This window comes from Molothrus ater, chromosome 3, assembly GCF_012460135.2.
Source record: "Molothrus ater isolate BHLD 08-10-18 breed brown headed cowbird chromosome 3, BPBGC_Mater_1.1, whole genome shotgun sequence".
Taxonomy (NCBI): Eukaryota; Metazoa; Chordata; class Aves; order Passeriformes; family Icteridae; genus Molothrus; species Molothrus ater.
The window spans coordinates 42,394,624-42,414,768 of NC_050480.2; the positions used below are offsets into that span (position 1 = coordinate 42,394,624).

Here is a 20,145-nt window from a genome sequence, read left to right on the forward strand (position 1 = left end):
CTGGCTGCTGCTCACCTCTCCCTCACAAGCGACTCACCTGAAGCTCTCTGACTTCACTGGAACTCCAACTTCAAACCAACATCCTCTTTCTGATGATCAAAACAAATACACCACTAGTGCTGTAGGTACAAAAGTTTTAATACATGGTCCTCACTGTTCAGAAAAGTTATTGCATTAAATTCTAATACATAAATTTACCTGATTTTTAAAAAATCATTTTACACAATTTTGCCACAGCACCTAAAGGAAACTAGGTTTTATATGCAGTTGTCTCAAAAAACCCCAATATTAGTGCCTTCTCAAATTAGCAGAACTAGTTCATTCAGTAGTTACTGCAAATCCCAACTTGAACAACACTATTGCCACAAGTGTACAGCTCAGGAAAAGGAAAGTGCCATTCCAAAAGGGAAATTTTTTAAACGATGACTCAGCATACACTGATTTTTCTCTGTTAACCAAGTTAACATAAAAGAGTAGTTTAATTCCACACCATTTTCTTTATGTTAGTTTTTCTTTTATGATGACTTAATTAGAGTCACAAGTTACAAAATATCAATGCCACTTATAGCAGTTTATACAATCCACACCTGTTTGAATTGTGACAGGCACAAGAACATGATGTTTGATGACTCAAAGGAAAAGATTCCTTGATGCATTAAAACCAACATCAGTGTAAGCCTACTGCTCCATGGATGGCAGCAGAAACAAAATCAGCAGGCTCAGTGTGCCATGAATAGATTGATCAAGGGCTCAGTGACAGAGGCATAACAGAGCATGTGGCAAAATTACATTCTACATTTCATCTTCTGCTGAGGGTAAGCTACACCAGCTCACAATAAAAGCATGAACAGGGCTCTCCTTCTTGTCAGCCTCATGTTAATGCTTGGGAATTGGGAAACTACAATTCAGCTTCTTGGATAAAATCACCAAACATCACAATAATCAGTCTAGAGTTCCAGATCTAACCCTTCTATTGCAAACACACACACACACAAAGATAAGGCTCATCTGTATTTATTCTGCTTTCTTCCGCTGTTAAATAAAAAGAAATATATCCATGTTCACAAAAAAAAAACCAAAAAACCATCTCTTCTCTCTCTCCTCCAAAATACCCATCACCACAGAGAGCTGTCATTTATAATTCACTTGAAAGTATTTCTCAGATTAGGTTTCCCACTTCAAATAGATGATAGAAATTGTATTACTTTGCTATACTTCACCAGGTTCTGATATCAGAAAGAGTTCACTACTGAAATAACACCAGTAGGACACTCTCTCTCTCTTTGGCAGAACATGTTACACAAGTTCTAACTCACTGTCCCTGTCCCTTACAATAAAAGTAGAGCTATTCACTGGTTTTCAATCAATGTAAGCTGGGAGCAACAAGTTACCCTTTAAAAACACTTTGTATGACTTTATGAGTTTCTAGCAAAAGGCCCAAACACTGAAAAGCAAGTGAGCAGAGACAATAGGATGCTTTGCAAAATCTGACAGTTCAAAAGGCATCCAAAGAGCAAGAGAACAAAACCCAGCCACTCAAGTGGAAACTGCACTAAACTAGCATTATGAAAACAGGGAGAAATTAAGAAGCTTCAGTATAACAGTTATGCAGAATGTTTAATTAGAGATATCTTTTGTTTGTTCAGGCAGTCACAAGGCATTCATGACCATGATACAACCTGCAAGAGCTTTAATTTCAAAGTGCTACAGGAACAGGATATTTTGTTATTCCTGTTAAGGATGCTTTCTAAGGGACTGATCACAAGGTCCCTTAGCTGTAACATGATTTTCTCACAACTAAGAAAGTTTGCACAGAAGCAGAAGAAGTTTGCACAGCTTAGAAGTTGAAGCTGACACCTTTCCAAAGCCAGCCTTGACACGAGACTTGGCTTACTTTATTTTCACAGGCATACACTGCATGAGACAGCCAACACCATTCAACCCAAACATAAGAGCATTTGTATAAACTTTTCCCATCAACATTAAAATTGCCAACCAAATCCTTGTGATTTCTGCAAAAAAGATAGTTCTTCTTGCTTATTGCTGTATTACAGAAATGATGCTAGCTCTTGCAGGAGACAGTGTATATTTCAAAGTTCACATCTCTTACAAAAAGCCTCACAGTCTCTTCACCAGGTGTTGGTTCTGTATAGCAAAAGTGGCATTCCATTTCTTCCAAATGAAACAGTCCCTTCAGTCCCTCTCCCTACCCTGCATGTCTCACGAGCATTTATGCCTCTTCACTATGGTTCCAACCAGGAGACAACAGCCCATAATGCATTTGTGACAGCACCTCAAACAACAGTGCACACTTCACTAAATGGACGTGACCCCAATTAGATCCATGAGAAAACATGGAAGAGGAACACAAAGAGGAAGGGAAGCAATTTATTCTCACTTCTCTTGAAGCAAACTAATGGTTCTGACAGCAGGTTTGTTTTCAGACAGTTATAACTTAGGCTGACAGGCCAGCTTATTTAACAGAAGAAGCCCTTTCACCCAAATAAAAACATTTTTAATTCAATCTGCCTGTGAAATGAATGAAGATAATCTCAACATTAAAGAAAAGTCTGCATTGCTACCACAAAAATCACATTGTGCAAATCCATCTCATTTATCTGCAGTGCTGAGTCACATCTGGATGGTGGATGTGCCTTCTTGAATACCACACCCTGGGAATGCTTCAGCACTTCCCCTCCTACCAGAACACTGCCTTAAAAAGGAACTGCTAGAGTGACATGATGAGAATTGATCTTTTCCTGCCATCTGCTGTACATGTATGTAAGACTTTCACAAACAACTGGCCAAAATTTGTGTATTACAGTTAATTCCCAAGTCACAAATACTACACAAGCCTTTCATACAGGATATGCTGTCCAAGGACACGTGACCTCCACCTTCTCACTTCCCTACATCCCATCCACCAAGTAAAGCATTGCATGCTTGCAGGGATTGATTCAAAGTCTTCAGCTTCTGGAATGCAGCAGACAAGAGTTCTGCATCTTTCAGGGACTCAAAACACCCCAGTTTAGTTCATCTGCTCAATGTACAACATGTTCAGTAAGTGCTGCCACCTCGTTCCCGGGAACAGCTAGGTTCACTTCACACCACAGAGGTGGTACTTTCCGGATTTACACGCATCAATCTTGAGGCATTTCTCAGATCCTGTAGCTGCTTGGCTGGTTTTCCAACTCCTTCCTCAAACCTTTTTTCCACAACAGGAAGGACAGTTTCATAAAGGAAAGAGGCGTTCTGCCTAATAAATGCTTTCTTCTCAGGGTCCTGTTCACACCGTAAACTGTAGTCAACATGCTGGACAGCCACCAGGATGATTTCCACCAGGCTCTCCAGGAGAACCATATGCAGCTCTGGAAAATAAAGCTTTAATGCTTCTTCCAAGAAGGCCATAGTCTGCTTAGTGAAAGCTACTACAGTGTAACTGAGGTTGACCCAGCAGTCATCACCCGTGTATTGGTCAAAATTGCCCACTCCACAGCTCCTCATCTCCTCCCTGAGCTTCCCCAGAGCCTCCGGAGTCATCAGGTTCATCTTTCTCCACATCTCTTCAGAGTTGCGGTGCTTGGTGGCCTCGATGATGATATCCTTGTAGCTCTGCAAAGCACCTTTGATATCCTTCACCAGGAGGGCGTGAATGATGAAGGTGAGATCCAGTCCAATCTCACTCAGCTGCTTGCAGTGCTCTTTAGCCACCTGGGATAACAAAGAAAAGCAATGTTATGGTTATTAATGTGTTGTTATTACTATGCAGGCTCCCTTTACATTTTACACATTTATTGAATGTATCTCAGAAAACTGAGAAGGGTTACTCATACTTACTTCTCGTGCTTTAAGAATCTCATTAACGAGAAATTAGTAACTGAAAGATACACCCTGGCTGTCAAACATACTCTGGACAATTACACTATATAACCCACATACATAAGCTTTTTTTCCCCCCCTCCCAATTAGCAGCTGAAAGAAAGCATAACCTGAGAAAGTTAGTCTTGCAAAAAAAGTATGAAAATGTAGCTAAGGACAGCCTTGGAAAGCAAAGAGAAAATTTTGAAGTACTTATAATTCAGGTGTGGCTTATGTAAATTTTAGGACCTCCTACTAGTTAAAGGCAAATTAAGAATCAACACATTTTGTATTCTTGATAAAGGCAGGGTTTTCCTTGACACGTACTATAACCTTAAGGCTTTCCTCTGTTAAACTGAAAAAAAACCAAACAAACCTCAAATGAATATTAATCTTTCAACGCAGAAAACCTCTCTGGAGACACACACAAGAGTCAACAACTAAACTAGAATTAGAAAAGAGACTTTAAAGCTTTGAAGCCTTTGTTTCATCTGCTGTGCCCCACCACCCCCCTCTTCGGACTCTCTTACCTTGACACACTCTGCCGCAGTTGACAAACTCTCTTTGCTATCAAATACTTGCTTACTGAAGGCATCTACAAACATCCTCATAGATGAGCGCGCCCAGACAACGAAGGCCGAGTAGCAGCCGTTGTTGCCGGCGAAGTCCGTCTCAAACTCCCTGGCCGTCTCCAGGAGGCTGGTGAAGAAGACATGGCAGAGCTTGTGGATGTAGAGCAGCGTGGCGCCCTCGATGCGCAGCTGCCGGATGGCCGTCTGCACGGCGGCCGCCCGGTTCTTCAGGAACAGCTCGCAGGCCTTGGTGGACTGGCCCAGGCGGATGAGCTGGGACACGGCTCGGCGGGTGGCCCGCGGCCCGCCTCGTAGCGAGCGGTCCGGGGACAGCTCGAACACCAGCACATCCGTCAGCTGCCGGACGCGCTCGTCCACCTTGGCCCGCAGCTCCTTCACAGGCTGGCTCACGGGCTTGTCCGCCAGGTACTCGTTCAGTTTATCCAAGAGATCCACCGCCCCCTCGAAGTCCCGCTGAGCAATGCAGACGTCCAGGTCCTCGGGCAGCTCCTGGATCCACTCAAGTGAGAGGTCAACGACCTCCTCCTCAGCGGAGGGCTCATCCTCCTCCTCCTCGTCCTCATCCTCGTCGAAGGGGTTGGTGGATTCGGGGGGCGTCGGGGCGGGCCGGGGCAGCGCCTCCTGCTCCAGGCGTCGCTTCTCGCTGAGGGCGCGATTGCGCTTGGTCTCCTCCAGCACCTCCAGCCACTCCTTCTTGATCTTGGCGTTCTCAGCCTGGAAGATGCGGCTCTCGGGGAACATGAGCAGCTTGAACATGTCCTTCATAGGCGGGTTGTCCTTGACGTTGACCACGGCCAGCCCGTCCAGGGGGTACAGGGCGTCGTAGCGGTAGGCGCCGCGGCGGTTGGGCAGGGCGGTGGCCACGAGCAGGCAGTCGTTCATGAGGAAGGCGTGCACCCGCTGGATCTGCGCCATGTGGTCGGCGTCGTATTCCACCAGGTCGCCGTTGTAGACCAGGTACTTGCCAGGGCTCTCGGGGAGGAGGTCGCGGCAGCCCTCCACCTTCTCCAGGAGGGTGGTGAGGGTGCGCTGCCGCCCCTCCTCGTTGGCCGCCGCGTCCTTGGCCGACAGCGGCAGGAAGGGGTCGGCGGCGGCGGCGCGGCGGGCGCCCAGCGCGGGGTCGTCGCGGTCGGCCTGGAGGAGCAGGGCCTGGGTGACGGCCTCCATGATGCCCTTCTGCTCGGTGAGGATGTGGCTGAGCTGGTACATCTCGCTCTCCAGGTAGCTGATCTCCCGCGCCGTCTCGATGAACTGCCGGTAGTTTTGGTAGACGTTGCGCTTCAGGCTCTGCGCCGTCTCCTCGCTCAGCGCCTGGATGCGCTGCCGGTGCTCCTGCAAGTCCCGGTCCCCGTCCGACTGCTGCGACAGCTGCTTCACGTACTCCCCTGCCGCGAAGCCGCCCGACTCCAGCTGCCGCCGCAGCCGGCTCCCGCCGCCTCCCTCGCCCAGCGACAGCGCCATGTCCGCGCCGCAGCCGCCGCCGCCCGGTACCCGCCCCGCCGCTACCGGGGACACGACACCGCGCCGCGCCTGCGTCCCGCGGCTCGGCAGCAGGAGCGGCTGCCAGCGGTGACGCGATGGGGCCGCGCCGGGCGGGGTGGGGGTGGAGGGAAGGAAGGAAAGGACAGGACAGGAAGGGAAAGGAAGGGAAGGGGAGGGAAGGAAGGGGCGGAGGGGACGGCGACGGCGGCGGCGCGCGCACTCGGAGGGACGCGGCGGCAGCAGCCCGCGGGTCGGTGCTGCGCGTGCGCCGCGGTGTTGCGGTTTCCGGTGTCGGCGGTGCCGGCTGAGGGCAGCCGCGCTCGGGATGGAGGACGAGGATTTCTTGTTGGCGCTCAGGCTGCAGAGGGAATGGGAAGAGCAGGACAAGGCGGCGGCAGCGGCGGCAGCAAAGCGCCCTGATGTCTCTCCGTACCGCTCGTCCCTCCGCCCGCTGTCGGTGGTGGATGAGGCGTGGGAGCTGCTGGACCCCAGCCCCGACGTTCATGGCCTGTTCGTGCACTTCAACCAGACGCTCTTCTGGGGCAAGCTGGAGGCTGTCACGGTGTCCTTGGAGCCCCCGCATGACCAGGTACGGCACCGGCGAGTGTGGGGCCGAGCTCCCGGCGCTGCCCTGTCTTGGGGGCGGTCGCACGGCCGGGCAGGCAGGCCGATCCTCGTGTTTCGGGCGCGGTTTGGGGGCGGCGGGAAGGGCCCGCACCCGTGGAGCCGCAGCGTGTGGCTGCCAGTGTCGAGGAGGAGCTGCCACTTGTCACTGTGCTGCTCCTCGCTGTGCCCCGCCAGCGCCTTGCTGGTGCCATGGCTTCTCTTCCCGGGCACGTGGATGTTCCGCATCTCTGGCAGAGCCCGTACGGCGGGACAGGAGTTGGTCGCTGTCGTTGTCTCCCTTGCCTTGCATCTGCCGTCCCTAGCAGCCATCAGTGGCTTTCCCCGGCGTGCAGGCAAGCCGGAGGGATGTTAGAACGGAAGAAACGACTTGGTCTTAGATGGTGTGTGTGGAAACCTCACGTACTCGTGTTGCTGCTCTGGTTCTCAGTCTTTATGATAGTTTTACTGCAGGGCAGATCGGCAAATATCAACCAATAATAGTATATTCGAAAAATGTAGAATGGGCTAGGAAGGGGGATATAGAAGAAATCTGAGGTTAAACAAACCCAGGAATCTTTGAAGTGCAGTCTGCAGTTCTGCAGCAGATGCAGTTGCTGGCAGCTGGAGTCCTGCCACTTCTTATCCTCTGCTGGCTGCAGTATTCTTTAGGCATTTGGAAATAGTTGGATACTGCACTGATAGAGAACTAACTCCGTAGGACTAACACTGACAAAAAAAGGATTAGTGCACAGAAGTGGAGGTATATGTAGATTCAGTATGAACCAAAAGTTGATGAAGGGTGGGGAGTGAAATTGAAACAACCAGCAATTAAGTCAGCGTTTGCTGCTGTGACTCTCTAGCCTCCGTGCTTTGTATTTTAGTCCATCACAAGTTCTAAAAGAAATATTCTTCTGCTTTCAAAACAGGTTTTTCTACTCTAAGGAACTTGTGGAATTTTTTTTTTTTTTTGCTTAACGATGCTGAGTTTTTCAAATAACTACTCAAATTGATTTTACTCCATGTTCTGAGTGACCTAGCATGTGTTTGCAGGGGATGGCATTTTAACTTAAATTCTCAGTTTTTTTCATGTGCTACAAATTCAAATAGATTGTCATATTTTCTTTCTTCTTTTCCTTTCAGCTCTGCTGGTATCTGTTCATACCACGAAAGAAGTGGGCTGTGTTCCATTCGTCTCAGTGAGCCGCTTCTAAAGTTGCGGCCAAGGAAGGACCTTGTGGAGGTATTTGAAGGTGGCTCATGAACCGGCACATAAAGTGTGTTGTGCCCACCCCCCCACTTCGTACAAACGTTTTAGGTTTCATGGTGGGATTCTTTTAGGTTCTTTCTGTTAGGTTTGTGTGGCTTGTATTGCAGTACCATGGTAATCTTCAGTTTTATGTTTCTAAGTAGGCAAATCCAAGTAGAAGTCTAAAGTAGCTCATTTATTTTATTGACTTTATAGAGAGAAAAAACACCCCAAGTTTTTTAACTCCTAAATTACCCTTTAATATTCAAAGCAAACGTGGATTGTAGTTTCTAAAAGGCCAACAGCAGAAAATAAGGATATAGGATATGACTTAAACGTGACATTTTGTTGCTCCTTGGGCCTCTGCCAGAGTTGCTGCTTTGAGCTGGCTGAACATTCAGATTTGCCTAAGAACAGAAATGCTGTAGAGTTTCAGCTTGCTCAGAAGTGGCTCTTTTTTGAGGGTGTGTAGGGCATGATGTCTTTAAAGATGTGATTTAAGTTTGAGGATTATTTCTTCTTTTTGGAATGCTGCTTATTGGAGTGACATTGTGCAGCATGATTTAGTGATGTGGGAATAGGGGTAATTTGGTTTGATAGATCAATTATGTTTTTAGGACCCAGACCGTATATGTGAATAATCAAAGATAAGATCAGTAACCACAATCAATGTAGAAGAGTAAAATACTTGCAGCTTAACCATGAAACTGAAAATGCAATGCTTTTCAGTGACTGTCTAATGGTTGCATCATTGCAGACACTGTTGCACGAAATGATCCATGCCCTGCTCTTTGTTACTCATAACTACAAAGATCGTGAGTCTCACGGACCGGAGTTCTGCAAGCACATGCGTCGCATTAATCTCTTGACTGGAGCCAATGTCACGGTAAGAATAATCCTCTCCACCTGATTTAATAGAGCTTTCTTCCTGGTTTGCTGTTTCAGTTGACTGGTGCAGAATAAGTAATGTTCTTATCAGACACTCCACAGTTGGTACCAATACAAATTTGCATCCAAGTGTGTGCTAGTTCCATAGTTATTTGTTGGGGGTGGTGGTGGTGGGAACTGGTTGAGGATGATGTGGTGAGCTGTTAGTGATGTAATTTTCAGGTATGTTGTCTGTAAGAATTTTTCTTTTAAGCTTCTTTGTGGTAAACTAGAAAGAGCTTAAATGGTAGCAGGGAAAGAAGTGATCCATGTGAAGTGTAGTCAAGATTTATGTCAATAGAGGGTAATGATATTTATGTTAATATTTAAAAATAATGTGTCTAATAAGATCAATTAAGGTAATAGCTGAAAGGAGAATGCATTACTGGTATTGTTTGCAATGCATTCTAGGTGAAATTGTAGATAAATTTCCAAACTGATTTTATTGCTGTTGCAACTGGGACGTAGTCCTCCACATTCTTTTTTAAAGCTTTGTTTTAATGATAGCTAAATGTTGATCAAATTTTACTCAGGTCCAGCTCTTTTAACTGCTAATATAAAAATCACAGCAGCAGTGGAAGGAATTGAATGGAAATAGATTATTAAAAAAATATTATAGAGCTAGTGATATAAAATTTGTAACTTCATGAATGACTGTTTTTTTGTGGGTTTGTTTTTTTGTTTTTTAACGCAGATCTATCACAATTTTTATGATGAGATTAATTTGTACCGCCAGCACTGGTGGCGATGCAATGGCCCCTGCCAGAACAGAGCACCTTACTTTGGGTACGTGAAGCGCTCCATGAACAGAGCACCCTCTGCACATGACTTCTGGTGGGATGAACATCAAAAGACCTGTGGGGGCATGTTCACTAAAGTGAAGGAGCCAGACAAATTCTCAGAGAAGTCCAAGCAGAAAACTCAGACGGCAAAACCTCCACATTTCAAGTCAACTAACAAAGGTATTTTATAATTTTTTTTTTCTTTTCTGAACTGATTTTTGTCCAGACGTTTTCTTAAACGAATATGGACCCAACACTACATAAGCTTGGTTTAGATGTTGCTGTTACATAGCCAAAGAACAGGGCCTGTTTGTTTGTGCACTCCTAGGCTGCTCCTCAACTGAATTGTCTGCAAAAAGTTTTGTTTGATGCATTATTTTCAAGCAGCTGATTTTTTTTTTTTGTGTGTGAAGCACCTCAAATAATAAGCCCATGATTTTTTAATGAAAAAATTATTAACTTCTTTTGAATCTGATCTTGCAGGCAAGACAGAAATGCATGGTGATTGCAAAGACCCAACTCCTTTTAGTGGGACGGGATATCGGCTTGGAGGAGGAGACGGTGTGCTTTCAGAGAAAAACACCAACGCCAGCAGCTCCACTGCAAACAGTGAAGCACATAGCTCACTGCATCGTTCAGCAGTAAGGACAACACCAATCCCTAAAAAGGAGATTAAACTGGAAAAATCACCCCATGGCAGCATCTTTCTGCTTCGTACCAATGGTGCCAGTGAGAAGAGCAGCTTAGCTTTAAAGCGTGAGTTTCCAAAACCCTCTGCTGCTGATACAGAAGATGATGAGAACGACTGGGGGTTGCCTGCCAGGATGGCTCATGTTGCTGAAGGAACATCAAGGCAAGGCTCACCAGCTGGCAAGAGGGCTATGCCATCTTCTAGCTGGTCACCAAAACGAATTTGTTTGGAGCAGACCCCAAGAGCTCAGGGTGCATCTAAGAATGTGTTAGAATGTGTTAATACGCTGCAGCAATGGCCAAAAAAGGAAGACAAAACTGCCTTTGAAAAGTATTTCAACAAAAAGGGGGGGACTGATGTCACTACAACTACAAAACCTAGAGCTGAATTTACACAGTCCTCTGCAAGTCCTAGCAATCCTGTGAGGCAGGAGAGAACAGTCAGTTGTCCTGTCTGTGAGACTGATGTTTTGGAATCTGAAATAAATGAACATCTTGATTCTTGTCTTTCGTAGAACAGCAGAAAGTTTCTTAAAAAGATAAACCAGGGCTGGAAACATTGTTTGAAAGGTAATTTTTGCTCAGGGTTTGCTTAGCTGTGGTTAAACTCCAGGTGCCTGTTCTGAAATGGAACTTAAAATGTAGCTGACCTCCATATCCTCACAGTAGTAAGTAAAAATTGTGTAGAATGCTGCTAGGAATACTGGTAAAGACTGTTTCTGGACATGTCATAAAAGCTTTCATGATTTCCCAGTTAAACTTCCTTCAAGTGCTATACAGGACAAATTAGGATTAAAGTGACATTACCTGCCAGTCTTTATTTTGCTTCTTCTGGAAGCCAGCCAGGTTCATGGTTAGCAGGCCAGTCAGTTGAGTACTAAAGCCATTGTGCCATGAGAAGTTATGAGTGCCAGCCACGTGTTTTCTATGTGAGCTGCCTGAAATGTTCTCTTGGTGCACTAAGGTGTTTCATGGGTTAAGCATTAAACAATGTGATTCCTTACAATCAGTGAAACTGATTGAATGTTTGCTTAAACATAAAAATTGTTTTATATAAATAGCTTTTTAAAAAAATAGTTTTATATCTTGTAACTGTAATTTTCAATGGCTGTACATGTTTACAGTTTTACTGCTGCTCTCTTAACTCACTTTAAATGCTTCATATTTTAAAAAATATTGGCACTACAGAAGTTTAATGTAAATTACTTTGTTCTTGCATACTCTGAATAAATTATTACTGAAGTTTAAATTTCCACTAAGCCTGGCCGTTTTGTGTCACTAACCAGTGGGTTCACCTGTATGTAACAGTCTTGTTTATTAGAGCCTTTCTGTATTAACACATTTCCTTCTTAATTCCCTGTAAAAACAGGTGCTGGTGAGTACAGATTGCATCAACTGCTGCTTTCTCCATCCTGTTTTTAAAACAGTTTCACTATTGTTGCACTTCTGTGAAAAATTTTAGGAATACTGATAGTAAAACTTGCTTTGCAATGTTAATTTTCCATACTTCCTTCTTAAAGCTGCAGCCATCTATCAGTGTTTCCAGTGATACTTGACATTTTCAAGGACAGGACTACCAATAAATATTTGTATTATCTTATGTTTTTTAGATGAGGGTGAGAGTTGCACCACAAAGCATCTCTCACATCATAAAGCATTTTTGAGAGGTATTTCCATTAAAATTGCTCTCTGCAGTTTCCTCATTTAACTTTCCTACTGTGACAGATGTGAGTAAAGGAGAAGGATTGTGGGTATTGTTAAATGTGGGGATTTTTCCCAATGTCTTCTTTTACTTCTGAATTGTTCATTTGAATAACAAACAGAAAACAAATGAAGAATTTAGTGAATAGTGTAGCCTCTTGAGGGAAGATGAGCTTAAGCTGTAGGCAAGTCTGTCCCTCATATACACATCCTAAAATAGATCATTGTCCAAACAATTGAGCAATTCTGGATTAGCTATGGAAAAATAGCACCTCCACCATGTGTTTTTACAAGGAAGTATTCTAAGACTAGGATCTGTTTTATCCAGAGAGGAAGGCTTTGCAGTTACTATTTATTGCAGGCTGTTACTAATGGGTCATGGCCACCTTCATTTTGGGTATGTTACTACAAATGCTGTTTCTGTAAAATGTTGTGCTTGAATACAGTGTCCTGCCCAAAAGAATAACAATGACTAACAGTATGTTATTTAAATACGCTGCTCAATTAGGGTCAAAGATGAGAAATTCCATCCTCTCTATCAGTTGTCTTTGTCCTTGAGTGAGTTTAGATACTGCCTGGAACAACACATGCTGTCAGTGAGCCTTGAACAAACCCACTTCACTGAAATGCAGCGTAAGTTGCCTGAATGGAAACTTGAGAAACAAGTTAATAGACTCGATTTTTGAGGCAAGGCAGCTATGAAGGAGGGTCAAGTGTGTGTGTGCATTTTGTCAATAGAAGGTTCTGCAAACCAAAGGAAAAAGCCATCTCATTTTGTGGTGACCTGCTAGGATTGCTCTGGATAATTCAGAGGGCAGTTCCAGAGGTTAAAACTACCTAAGTGGGGGTTACTTGGCCCTTTCATTATTATCATAAGAGACTGTTCTTCAGTTGCCTTGAAACTGGTTATCAGCAAGAAATCCTGAAGGTCGCATGTTAGCAAGTATTTTTTACTTTATGGAAATGTTATCTAGGAAGTTTTCATAACATTTGAGTTCTGATTAAGCAGTGGGAAGAATTTTTCTCAGGGCTCCTAAAATGTATTAGTATCTTGCAAGAAGACATGCAATATAAATAGTCTGGTTTAGAACACATTCTAACAGCAACAGTGTGCATTTATATCTTCTTTAGTCCAACCTCTATTTGTTCTCACCTGGAATATTTGGGTCACATGGGAGAAGTGTATTCTCCCAGCCACTTCAACCCTGATGCCTGTGCATAAGCTGATGAGGAGGCTATTTACAGTGGGGTGGAAGCAGGGCCTGCTGCTCAGAGTGTGGAACCAGGAACCTGTTACCTGAGCCCCCTTTCTAGGAACATTTCCCAAGAGAACAACCAGAGAAATATTGCTCATTTGGAACAGGCTGTGCTACCTGCCTCTGGGCCAATTTAATGAATGAAGGTCACCAGGTAATAATCTAGTACAAAATTAAAGGCTAGAGAGGGCTTAGACATAACTGGACAAGAAGTGAGTAATAATTCCTGAGGTGCAAAGTAGCTATTCAAACTTCAAACTTCCCTTGCTGCAGCAGGAGGACACTAAATAGCTTGTGAGGTTTTCTTCCTCGCGTGTTCTTCTGGAGCCCCTCAGTTTTCCTGAATTTTCCATACACACAGCATCTCTTCCAGTAAAACAAGATAGACTACTGAAGGGTTAACAGCAAGAAGGCATCAACTACAAGTTTCTGAGGAAAAAGAATGATGGACATCTCTTCCAAGTGAGTGGAGCAATCCATGGTGATGGTGGGATGATGCAGACTGCTCTGGCTGGAGAATGTTAAGAAGCTGCAGTTTTCCTCAGCACTGCTGTGTCTGGTCATCCTAGAACACCATGTCTGTGCCTTTTGTTGAATCTTGTCACCTTAAATTGAAAGGCCATAAAAGGTTGGACGGGGTGACCTCGTGAGGTTACAGCTGGCCCACATCCCCCTGTGAGCATGTTTTTGCTGCCTGACGTGGTGAAGGCAGCAGTGCAACCCCTGGTCTCCAGCAGCTGCTCCCTAACAGACAGCCAGTGTTCGTCAGTTCTACACTCCAAACTGAAATACCCAAGTTCTTACTTGCATCTGGATTACTACAGCTCTCTTGAAGCCTTGGGATTTAATAAACTATTTTTAAAAATATGAATGTAAATCTCTGCATAAAAATTACCCTTGAAGTGTGGTTTGTGGACAGACAGGCCATGAAAGAGACTTGCATTTCACTATATGTGAAAATATGTGTGTGTGATTTCATAGGCTCCTGTATGGAAAAAAAAAAGCCAGACCCCAGGAGTGCTGTGTGGAGCTTTGGGATCCTTCACCAGGCCGTTAGGTGGCACTCCTTGCACGTAAGGAATTCTAATTTCGTCCTCTCTAACCTGTGCGGGGACAGAACAGAGTACAGGATTGCAGGCTCGTGTTTCGCCTACCCTGCGCTCCAGGCTGAACGTGGACCAGCAGCAGCCCTGACTGGACCACAAACAAGCTAAAGGAGGAGGAATAGTGGTGGTGGGGGGGAAATACCTGCAACTAGCTGGAAAATGAAAAGTAAATTCACAGCTAACTAGATTCCGTGAGTGATTCTTTAACTTTGCTGCAAGAAGGAAGGGAAGGAAGGGAAGATGAGAGAGTAGCTCAGGGGTCAGGAGTAAGCCCAAAGGCACAATTTTGTGGGTTACAGATACTGCACTGCTTGCATCCATTGCAGTGACAAAGCTAATTTTCTGTCATCGTTTGGCATCAACACGGCTCTGCAAGAGATGCAGGACAGAGTTTTAGGAAGTCAGAGGGGTTTATAAAACACAGAACTCCTGTGCTTGGCTAAGCCAGGGAGCCAGAGGGGTGTAACAGGCCCAGGGGAGGGTAGTGTACTACAGGTGTGAAAGCTTAAATGGGATGTGGCCATGGCCTTAATTCCTGTTTCCTTTTAGCTTCTGCCAGGCCAGGCTGCTTTAAGACTAGATTAAATTTCTAAGCAGGTGCAGCAGCTTGGCCTCAATAGCTCACCCTGTCTCTGTTCCAGCCATCACCTTTCATTTACATAATTTCACCTGCTTTTTTGCCTTAGTATGTCTTGGACGTGATATTTCCTAAACTGTGCAACAAAGAAGTTTTGAAGGGGCAAAACCCAACAAGTCAAGTATTTGGCTTCACCATTGCTTTAGTTTTCTTTAACTGATGTCAATCTCTGGATCATTGTTTTTGTGTTTACTGCAAGTACCTTCTCTTCAGAGCTCAGTGAAGGCCTGCTACAGGATATCAGCTGTAGGAATATGGTTTAGTCGGAGGTTTTAATTCTTCTTGTGGCTTCAGTAAGCAATTTACAATGGCAGGAATGGCCAAACGGCCTCTCTGCTCTCACCCTGCTTTCTCCCCACTGCTTTGTTGCCCTGCCTTTGTCTTCCCACTGCCACTGGTCTCTTCCCTGGAGCATTTCAGTAATGATCAGCTTTCTTCCCCAAAGGATCCCCTCAGTGGGTGTGCTGCCACTGATCCATAAGCAGTTTTTGATTCACTGGGAAGATGCTGTGTTTGGAGGCAGGCACAAAGCTGAAGTGCGAGGGACTCACTTGGAAGGTGCCCTCCTGCAGATGCCAGTGCAGCCTCTGCAGGGTGGGACAGGGCCTGGCTGCAGCACCAACAGCAAGAAAAGCAAGAAAAGCTCCCTGGTGTGTCACAGCACCAAGAGCAAGAGGAGCTCCCTGGTGTGTCACAGGAGCACAGGGTTGGGCACGGGCTGCTCTGGGTACTGCGGCTCTGGAAGGACATGGCACAGATCTGGGCTCTTCTGGCAGATGGCAAACAGAAACATATCCAAAGGGAAGAGTCATCCTGAGGATAAGCTAGCACCCCAGGGGCTTCAGAGAGGATGGCACTTGTACCAGGTGCCAGGAGTATGGATAGCTGCAAGTAAGGGACTCCAGTCTAAAGTCTGCTCTGTTCCCCAGACTTTGCTGCTAAGAATCCTTTGGCTTGTTCCTTTGGTTTACATTTAGCAGTACCTACATGGGAAATTTAATTAAAAGAAGAGAAAAATCTTCTTTCAGCAAGGGTGGCTGAAAAAATATGGGAACAGGTTTTCTGCAGAAGTTGTGGAGGGTCCATCCTTGAAGATACTCAAATCCCAACTGGACATGGTCTTAGGAAGCCGGATTTGGGTGACCTTGTTAAAGGGCAGGAGAGCTGGACCTGACCACCTTCAGGAGCGCCTTCCCACATAAACAGCCCTGGGTTTCCACCTGACAACCCCAGGAGCACTTCAGGTCAAATTGAAATTACAGCTGAAGGCAATTAAGGTCCACCAGCTTGCCCTTGCCCTGGTATATGCAGAGGTGCTCACACCATCTCTGACCAGCTGAGCATTTCTTCCTCTCCTGCAAGGTTTGGTATGGGCAGCTCTCATCACTGCCACCATGCAGACCCTGGGCATGGGGGATAAGTCTCCTGTCACATCAGAGACTGGGGGACTTGAGGCAGGAGCTGGGCAGGTGCCATGACACAGGGACAGGTACAAGGAAGCTCTGCCCTGCCAAGCCTAATTGCTGAATCCTCTCCAAGTCATGCTGTGGGGGAGGATTATCAGCCCTGCAGACAGCACGAATGAAAACTCAGACTTAATTAACTTTGAATGTACCTAGAAGAGATTTAGAATGCCAGAAAAGCATCCCATGAGAGGAAATAGGAGGTATTTCTTGCACTGCAAAACCCTAAGTCTATCCAAGCTATCAGGCAGCATTTTCCAGGCAATATGGCAGAGTTAAGACAACTCTGCCCAGAGGTCTCACTGCTGACATTTGGGCTTAGGCTTGGGCCATGAAACACAATGTTGCTGAAGCAGATACACATCCCAAGTGGTAAGCAATGCCATGACTTTGGAGCTGTTTGCAAGGTGTTAGAGACACAAGCATTGAACACAAGCATCCCCTGAAGGAATGGGGAGCCCTCACTTTGAAGGAAAACACTGAAAAGTTGCTGCCTTAATGCCACCTTCCTTTTAATCCCTGTACAGATCCCATAAATGTTATCTTCTCCAAACCAGTTCTGCAGCACTCTCACCCTAAACCAGTGCCTCACATCCCCAGCTGTGCACACACTGAACCATACAGAGGCTGCAGTCAGTCCATGCACACCCTGCAGCAGACATGGAGGGAAACACTGCCTTAACTTCTTCAGAAAGAGAAGAGGGATGAGAGGCTTCTGCTGTTGGGCAAGCATCCTCTCCCAGCTATGAATTGTTACAGGATGGGTTGATCACAAACCTCAGCATGTTTTCACATGTGGATATGGGTGTGTGCTGAAGTGACACCATTTTTAGAAGACTGACAAGTAGATGTCCTGTCCAACAATTTTCAGTTCTCCTTCTCTCTACTTCTTTTCAGCAGAAAGACTGCCCAAGCCTGGTGTGAAGCTGTTGCTGGGTGGTTGTTGCATGCATAAATGCAGTGCCAGGTGAAGGGTATGTCCCATGAACTGCCACAGTTCAGCTGTGTCGTGTATATCCTCACCACCTCTGTGAAGGACAAGGAGCAATTCAGGGTTAGTTGGCCTCCCAGAGACAGTCAGCAGCTTAGCACACAGAGCTTCTGTCAGGCAGCACCACCTCAGGGTGGGCAGCAGCACCAGCCAGAGCCTGTGCTGCCAGCCATGATTGGTAGCCACTATTCTCAGGGCACTTTGTGCAGCCAGAGCTCGGGTAGCATCTGACCACCTGGAGAAGCAGCCACCAGGCTGTGACCAGCTGTCATCTCACAAAAAAAAACCCACCCCAAATGTTTTCCTCTGCCAAGCATGTTACAATTTTCTCCAACCCCCACTGGAGGGACACAGCAGGAGAGAAAGGCCTGCAGCTCATTTGACAGCAGGTGGGAGATTTGACAGCGCTTGGGGAGCCCTGGAAGGATGCAAGAGCACTGGGGTAGCAAGGGGCTGGAGAGGCCCCCAGGCACATGTGGGAGCAGAAATGGCAAGGGCAGGTTGGAAGCAGAGCAGTTGCTCTCCAGGCACTCTCACATGAGGCAATGAGGATATTTTCAAACCTACTGTGAGCACTGGAGGTGTAACCACCCCAATCCCACTCTCCCCACTCCTCCATCCCCGCCACAGTGAATTTTTGTGTCACACAGCATCCTCCCCCTGTAAGACAGCAGTGTGTCTCTGTCACCTCTGGGACACAAAGAACATGTTTTTCTGCTTTGGGAGGAGGCCTTGTCCTGGCTGTGACACAGCAGGACCCCACCTGCTCTCTCCAGTCCCAGGAGCCTGAAGCATTCCTGCATCCCACTCCTGGTGTTCCAGGCACAGCCTGGCCACAGCTGGCCCCTCGCTCCCCACCTGCCCTCCTGGATTTGTATAAGCCTTGGCTTTATCGTGAAGTACGTGCTCTCCTTTCTCATCTCATTGCATAATGTTCCATAGTTGCAGAGCTACAGCAACTCTCAGCTAGATACAGTCATTTCCTAATGTGCTATTTTAAATAAAGGGTTAAAAAAGCCCAAAAAACAAATCCAACAGCTATAACGTTCCTAAAGTGCAGGTGGGAAAAAATAAAAGTAGTCAAAGAAGTTTCAAAATTGCTTCCTACAGAAGTTCTTCTAGATACAAGAAATATTTGGGATTGAACAGAGTTAACTTTGTAGTTTCTGCTTGTTCATTAAAACATGACTGTGCAGAACACGTGTCCAGCACCACATTACTCACTATTATGTTGTGGCTGGGGAAGGGGAAGCGAAGGGAAAATAAATATGCCTAATGTGACAGCTCAAACTTTGCTCTTTGCTATCAACAACACCATCAACTGGACTCTAATCTCAGAAAACAGATTGTTATTAGCCACAGCCGTCTGGCAAACATTAGCGGTGTCCACAATCACATTTTCCCTGAGGAAATATTCTCTTTGACGTCCAAAGATGTTCTCAAGTGCTCCTATTCAAACAGTTCTGAAGTATCTTTTGGCTCTGGTAACTCATGGTACAGCACTCACCAAAATTTTACTTTTCAGATCTAGGGGTGGTGACATTTAGTTTGTTTCTGTAGTTGTTGGTTGATTCACTCCTATCTTACTGCATGAAAAAAATTCTCAGGATTCCAACAGCCATTAATCCAGCCCCAAAATTCTACTTTCCTTGCGATCTTTAGAGCTGTCACCATGACTTCTGCTAGAATGGAATCTTTTTTACTAGATTTATAAAGCCTGCTTACATGCAGTAATGTAAACAAGACCCATTTACAACCAAAGTGACTTGCCTTCAGATAGTTTTGAGAGGTTTTTATTCTTGGTTTTTTGGTTGACCCTGCTTTCTTTACGTAGCAAAATACAACTCACAACTGAATATGATATTCAGGCACTAGGCTTTTAATTTGTGAGTAGGAGTCAAATCTCTACACTTTAGTTATGATGGCTTCATCTTTTTGCTTTTAAATAAAATAAAACAGAACCACATAAGGCCTTGAAACAAACCCAGGAGAGGAACTGGTTCCATCCTGGCAAACCACACTGACATGGACAGACAAGCCCACAAGGAGCACTGGATATTCAGAATATTCTGAGATGAAATTTTACTTCCCATCTCCCAAAATTATTTTAAAGAAATAATGGGTTTCAGTTCAGACACTGCCCTGAAGCATGTGCCTTTTATCACAGCTTGCCTGTGTGTGTTCCTGGTAAGTTGTCAGCCCATCTCTGTGTTTTACATCCCTCCAACTCTGATGTGAGGCATGTCCTGCAAACTTTTACCTATATGGAAAGGACAGTACTGGGCTTAGAGGATAAATGAGCCAGTCACCACTTCCAGCATTTATCACCATGTTACAAAGGTAGTTACAACAACTTCTCCAGAAGACCCCATATAAACTATTAACATTAGAAGTTTAATCCCAAGCTACATATTTAATAAGGGGAAAGTCCAACAACTTGCTTCTGGAATACAGACAAGGAAACCATCTCCTGCTTCAAATAGTTGTGAACATCTCATCTTCAGAGATAAAAATATGCTTGTTCGCAACACACATGCAAGAAGAAAAGGATGGATGGGATGCATCAACTATCTTTTCTGAGACAAAGATATTGTGCATTCTTTTTCCCCACACTTCATGTTCCTCCCAAAGCAGACACAAATAGTGTATTTTTAATTGCACTGTCCCATATTCCTCATACCACCTAACATGTTGTATCTTGGTCTCATGTGCCAGTCTCTTCACATCCTACCTTATCATTTCTATTCAACTCATTACTTACTCCCTCTCCTGCTAAAGACTTGAGTTTATCCCCAACAGGTTGGCAA

The 20,145-nt window shown here is 45.4% G+C and overlaps 2 protein-coding genes across 2 annotated transcripts; one reads left to right on the forward strand and one right to left on the reverse strand.

The window, feature by feature from the left end:
- Positions 1 to 998: 998 nt before the first annotated feature.
- Positions 999 to 6,036, reverse strand: EXOC8 (exocyst complex component 8). Its single transcript, XM_036380659.2, has 2 exons — positions 4,389 to 6,036; positions 999 to 3,711 (listed from the first exon to the last, which is right to left on the reverse strand). Exons 1-2 carry the CDS (start codon positions 5,910 to 5,912, stop codon positions 3,103 to 3,105), a joined length of 2,133 nt encoding a protein of 710 aa, XP_036236552.1. The 5' UTR covers positions 5,913 to 6,036; the 3' UTR covers positions 999 to 3,102.
- Positions 6,037 to 6,205: 169 nt separating this feature from the next.
- On the forward strand, positions 6,206 to 11,437 carry SPRTN (SprT-like N-terminal domain). The gene is given in 6 exon segments (XM_036381334.2): positions 6,206 to 6,501; positions 6,503 to 6,522; positions 7,680 to 7,779; positions 8,543 to 8,671; positions 9,407 to 9,674; positions 9,978 to 11,437. Coding segments are annotated over 6 exon segments (1,482 nt in total). The 5' UTR covers positions 6,206 to 6,258; the 3' UTR covers positions 10,700 to 11,437.
- Positions 11,438 to 20,145: the final 8,708 nt, after the last annotated feature.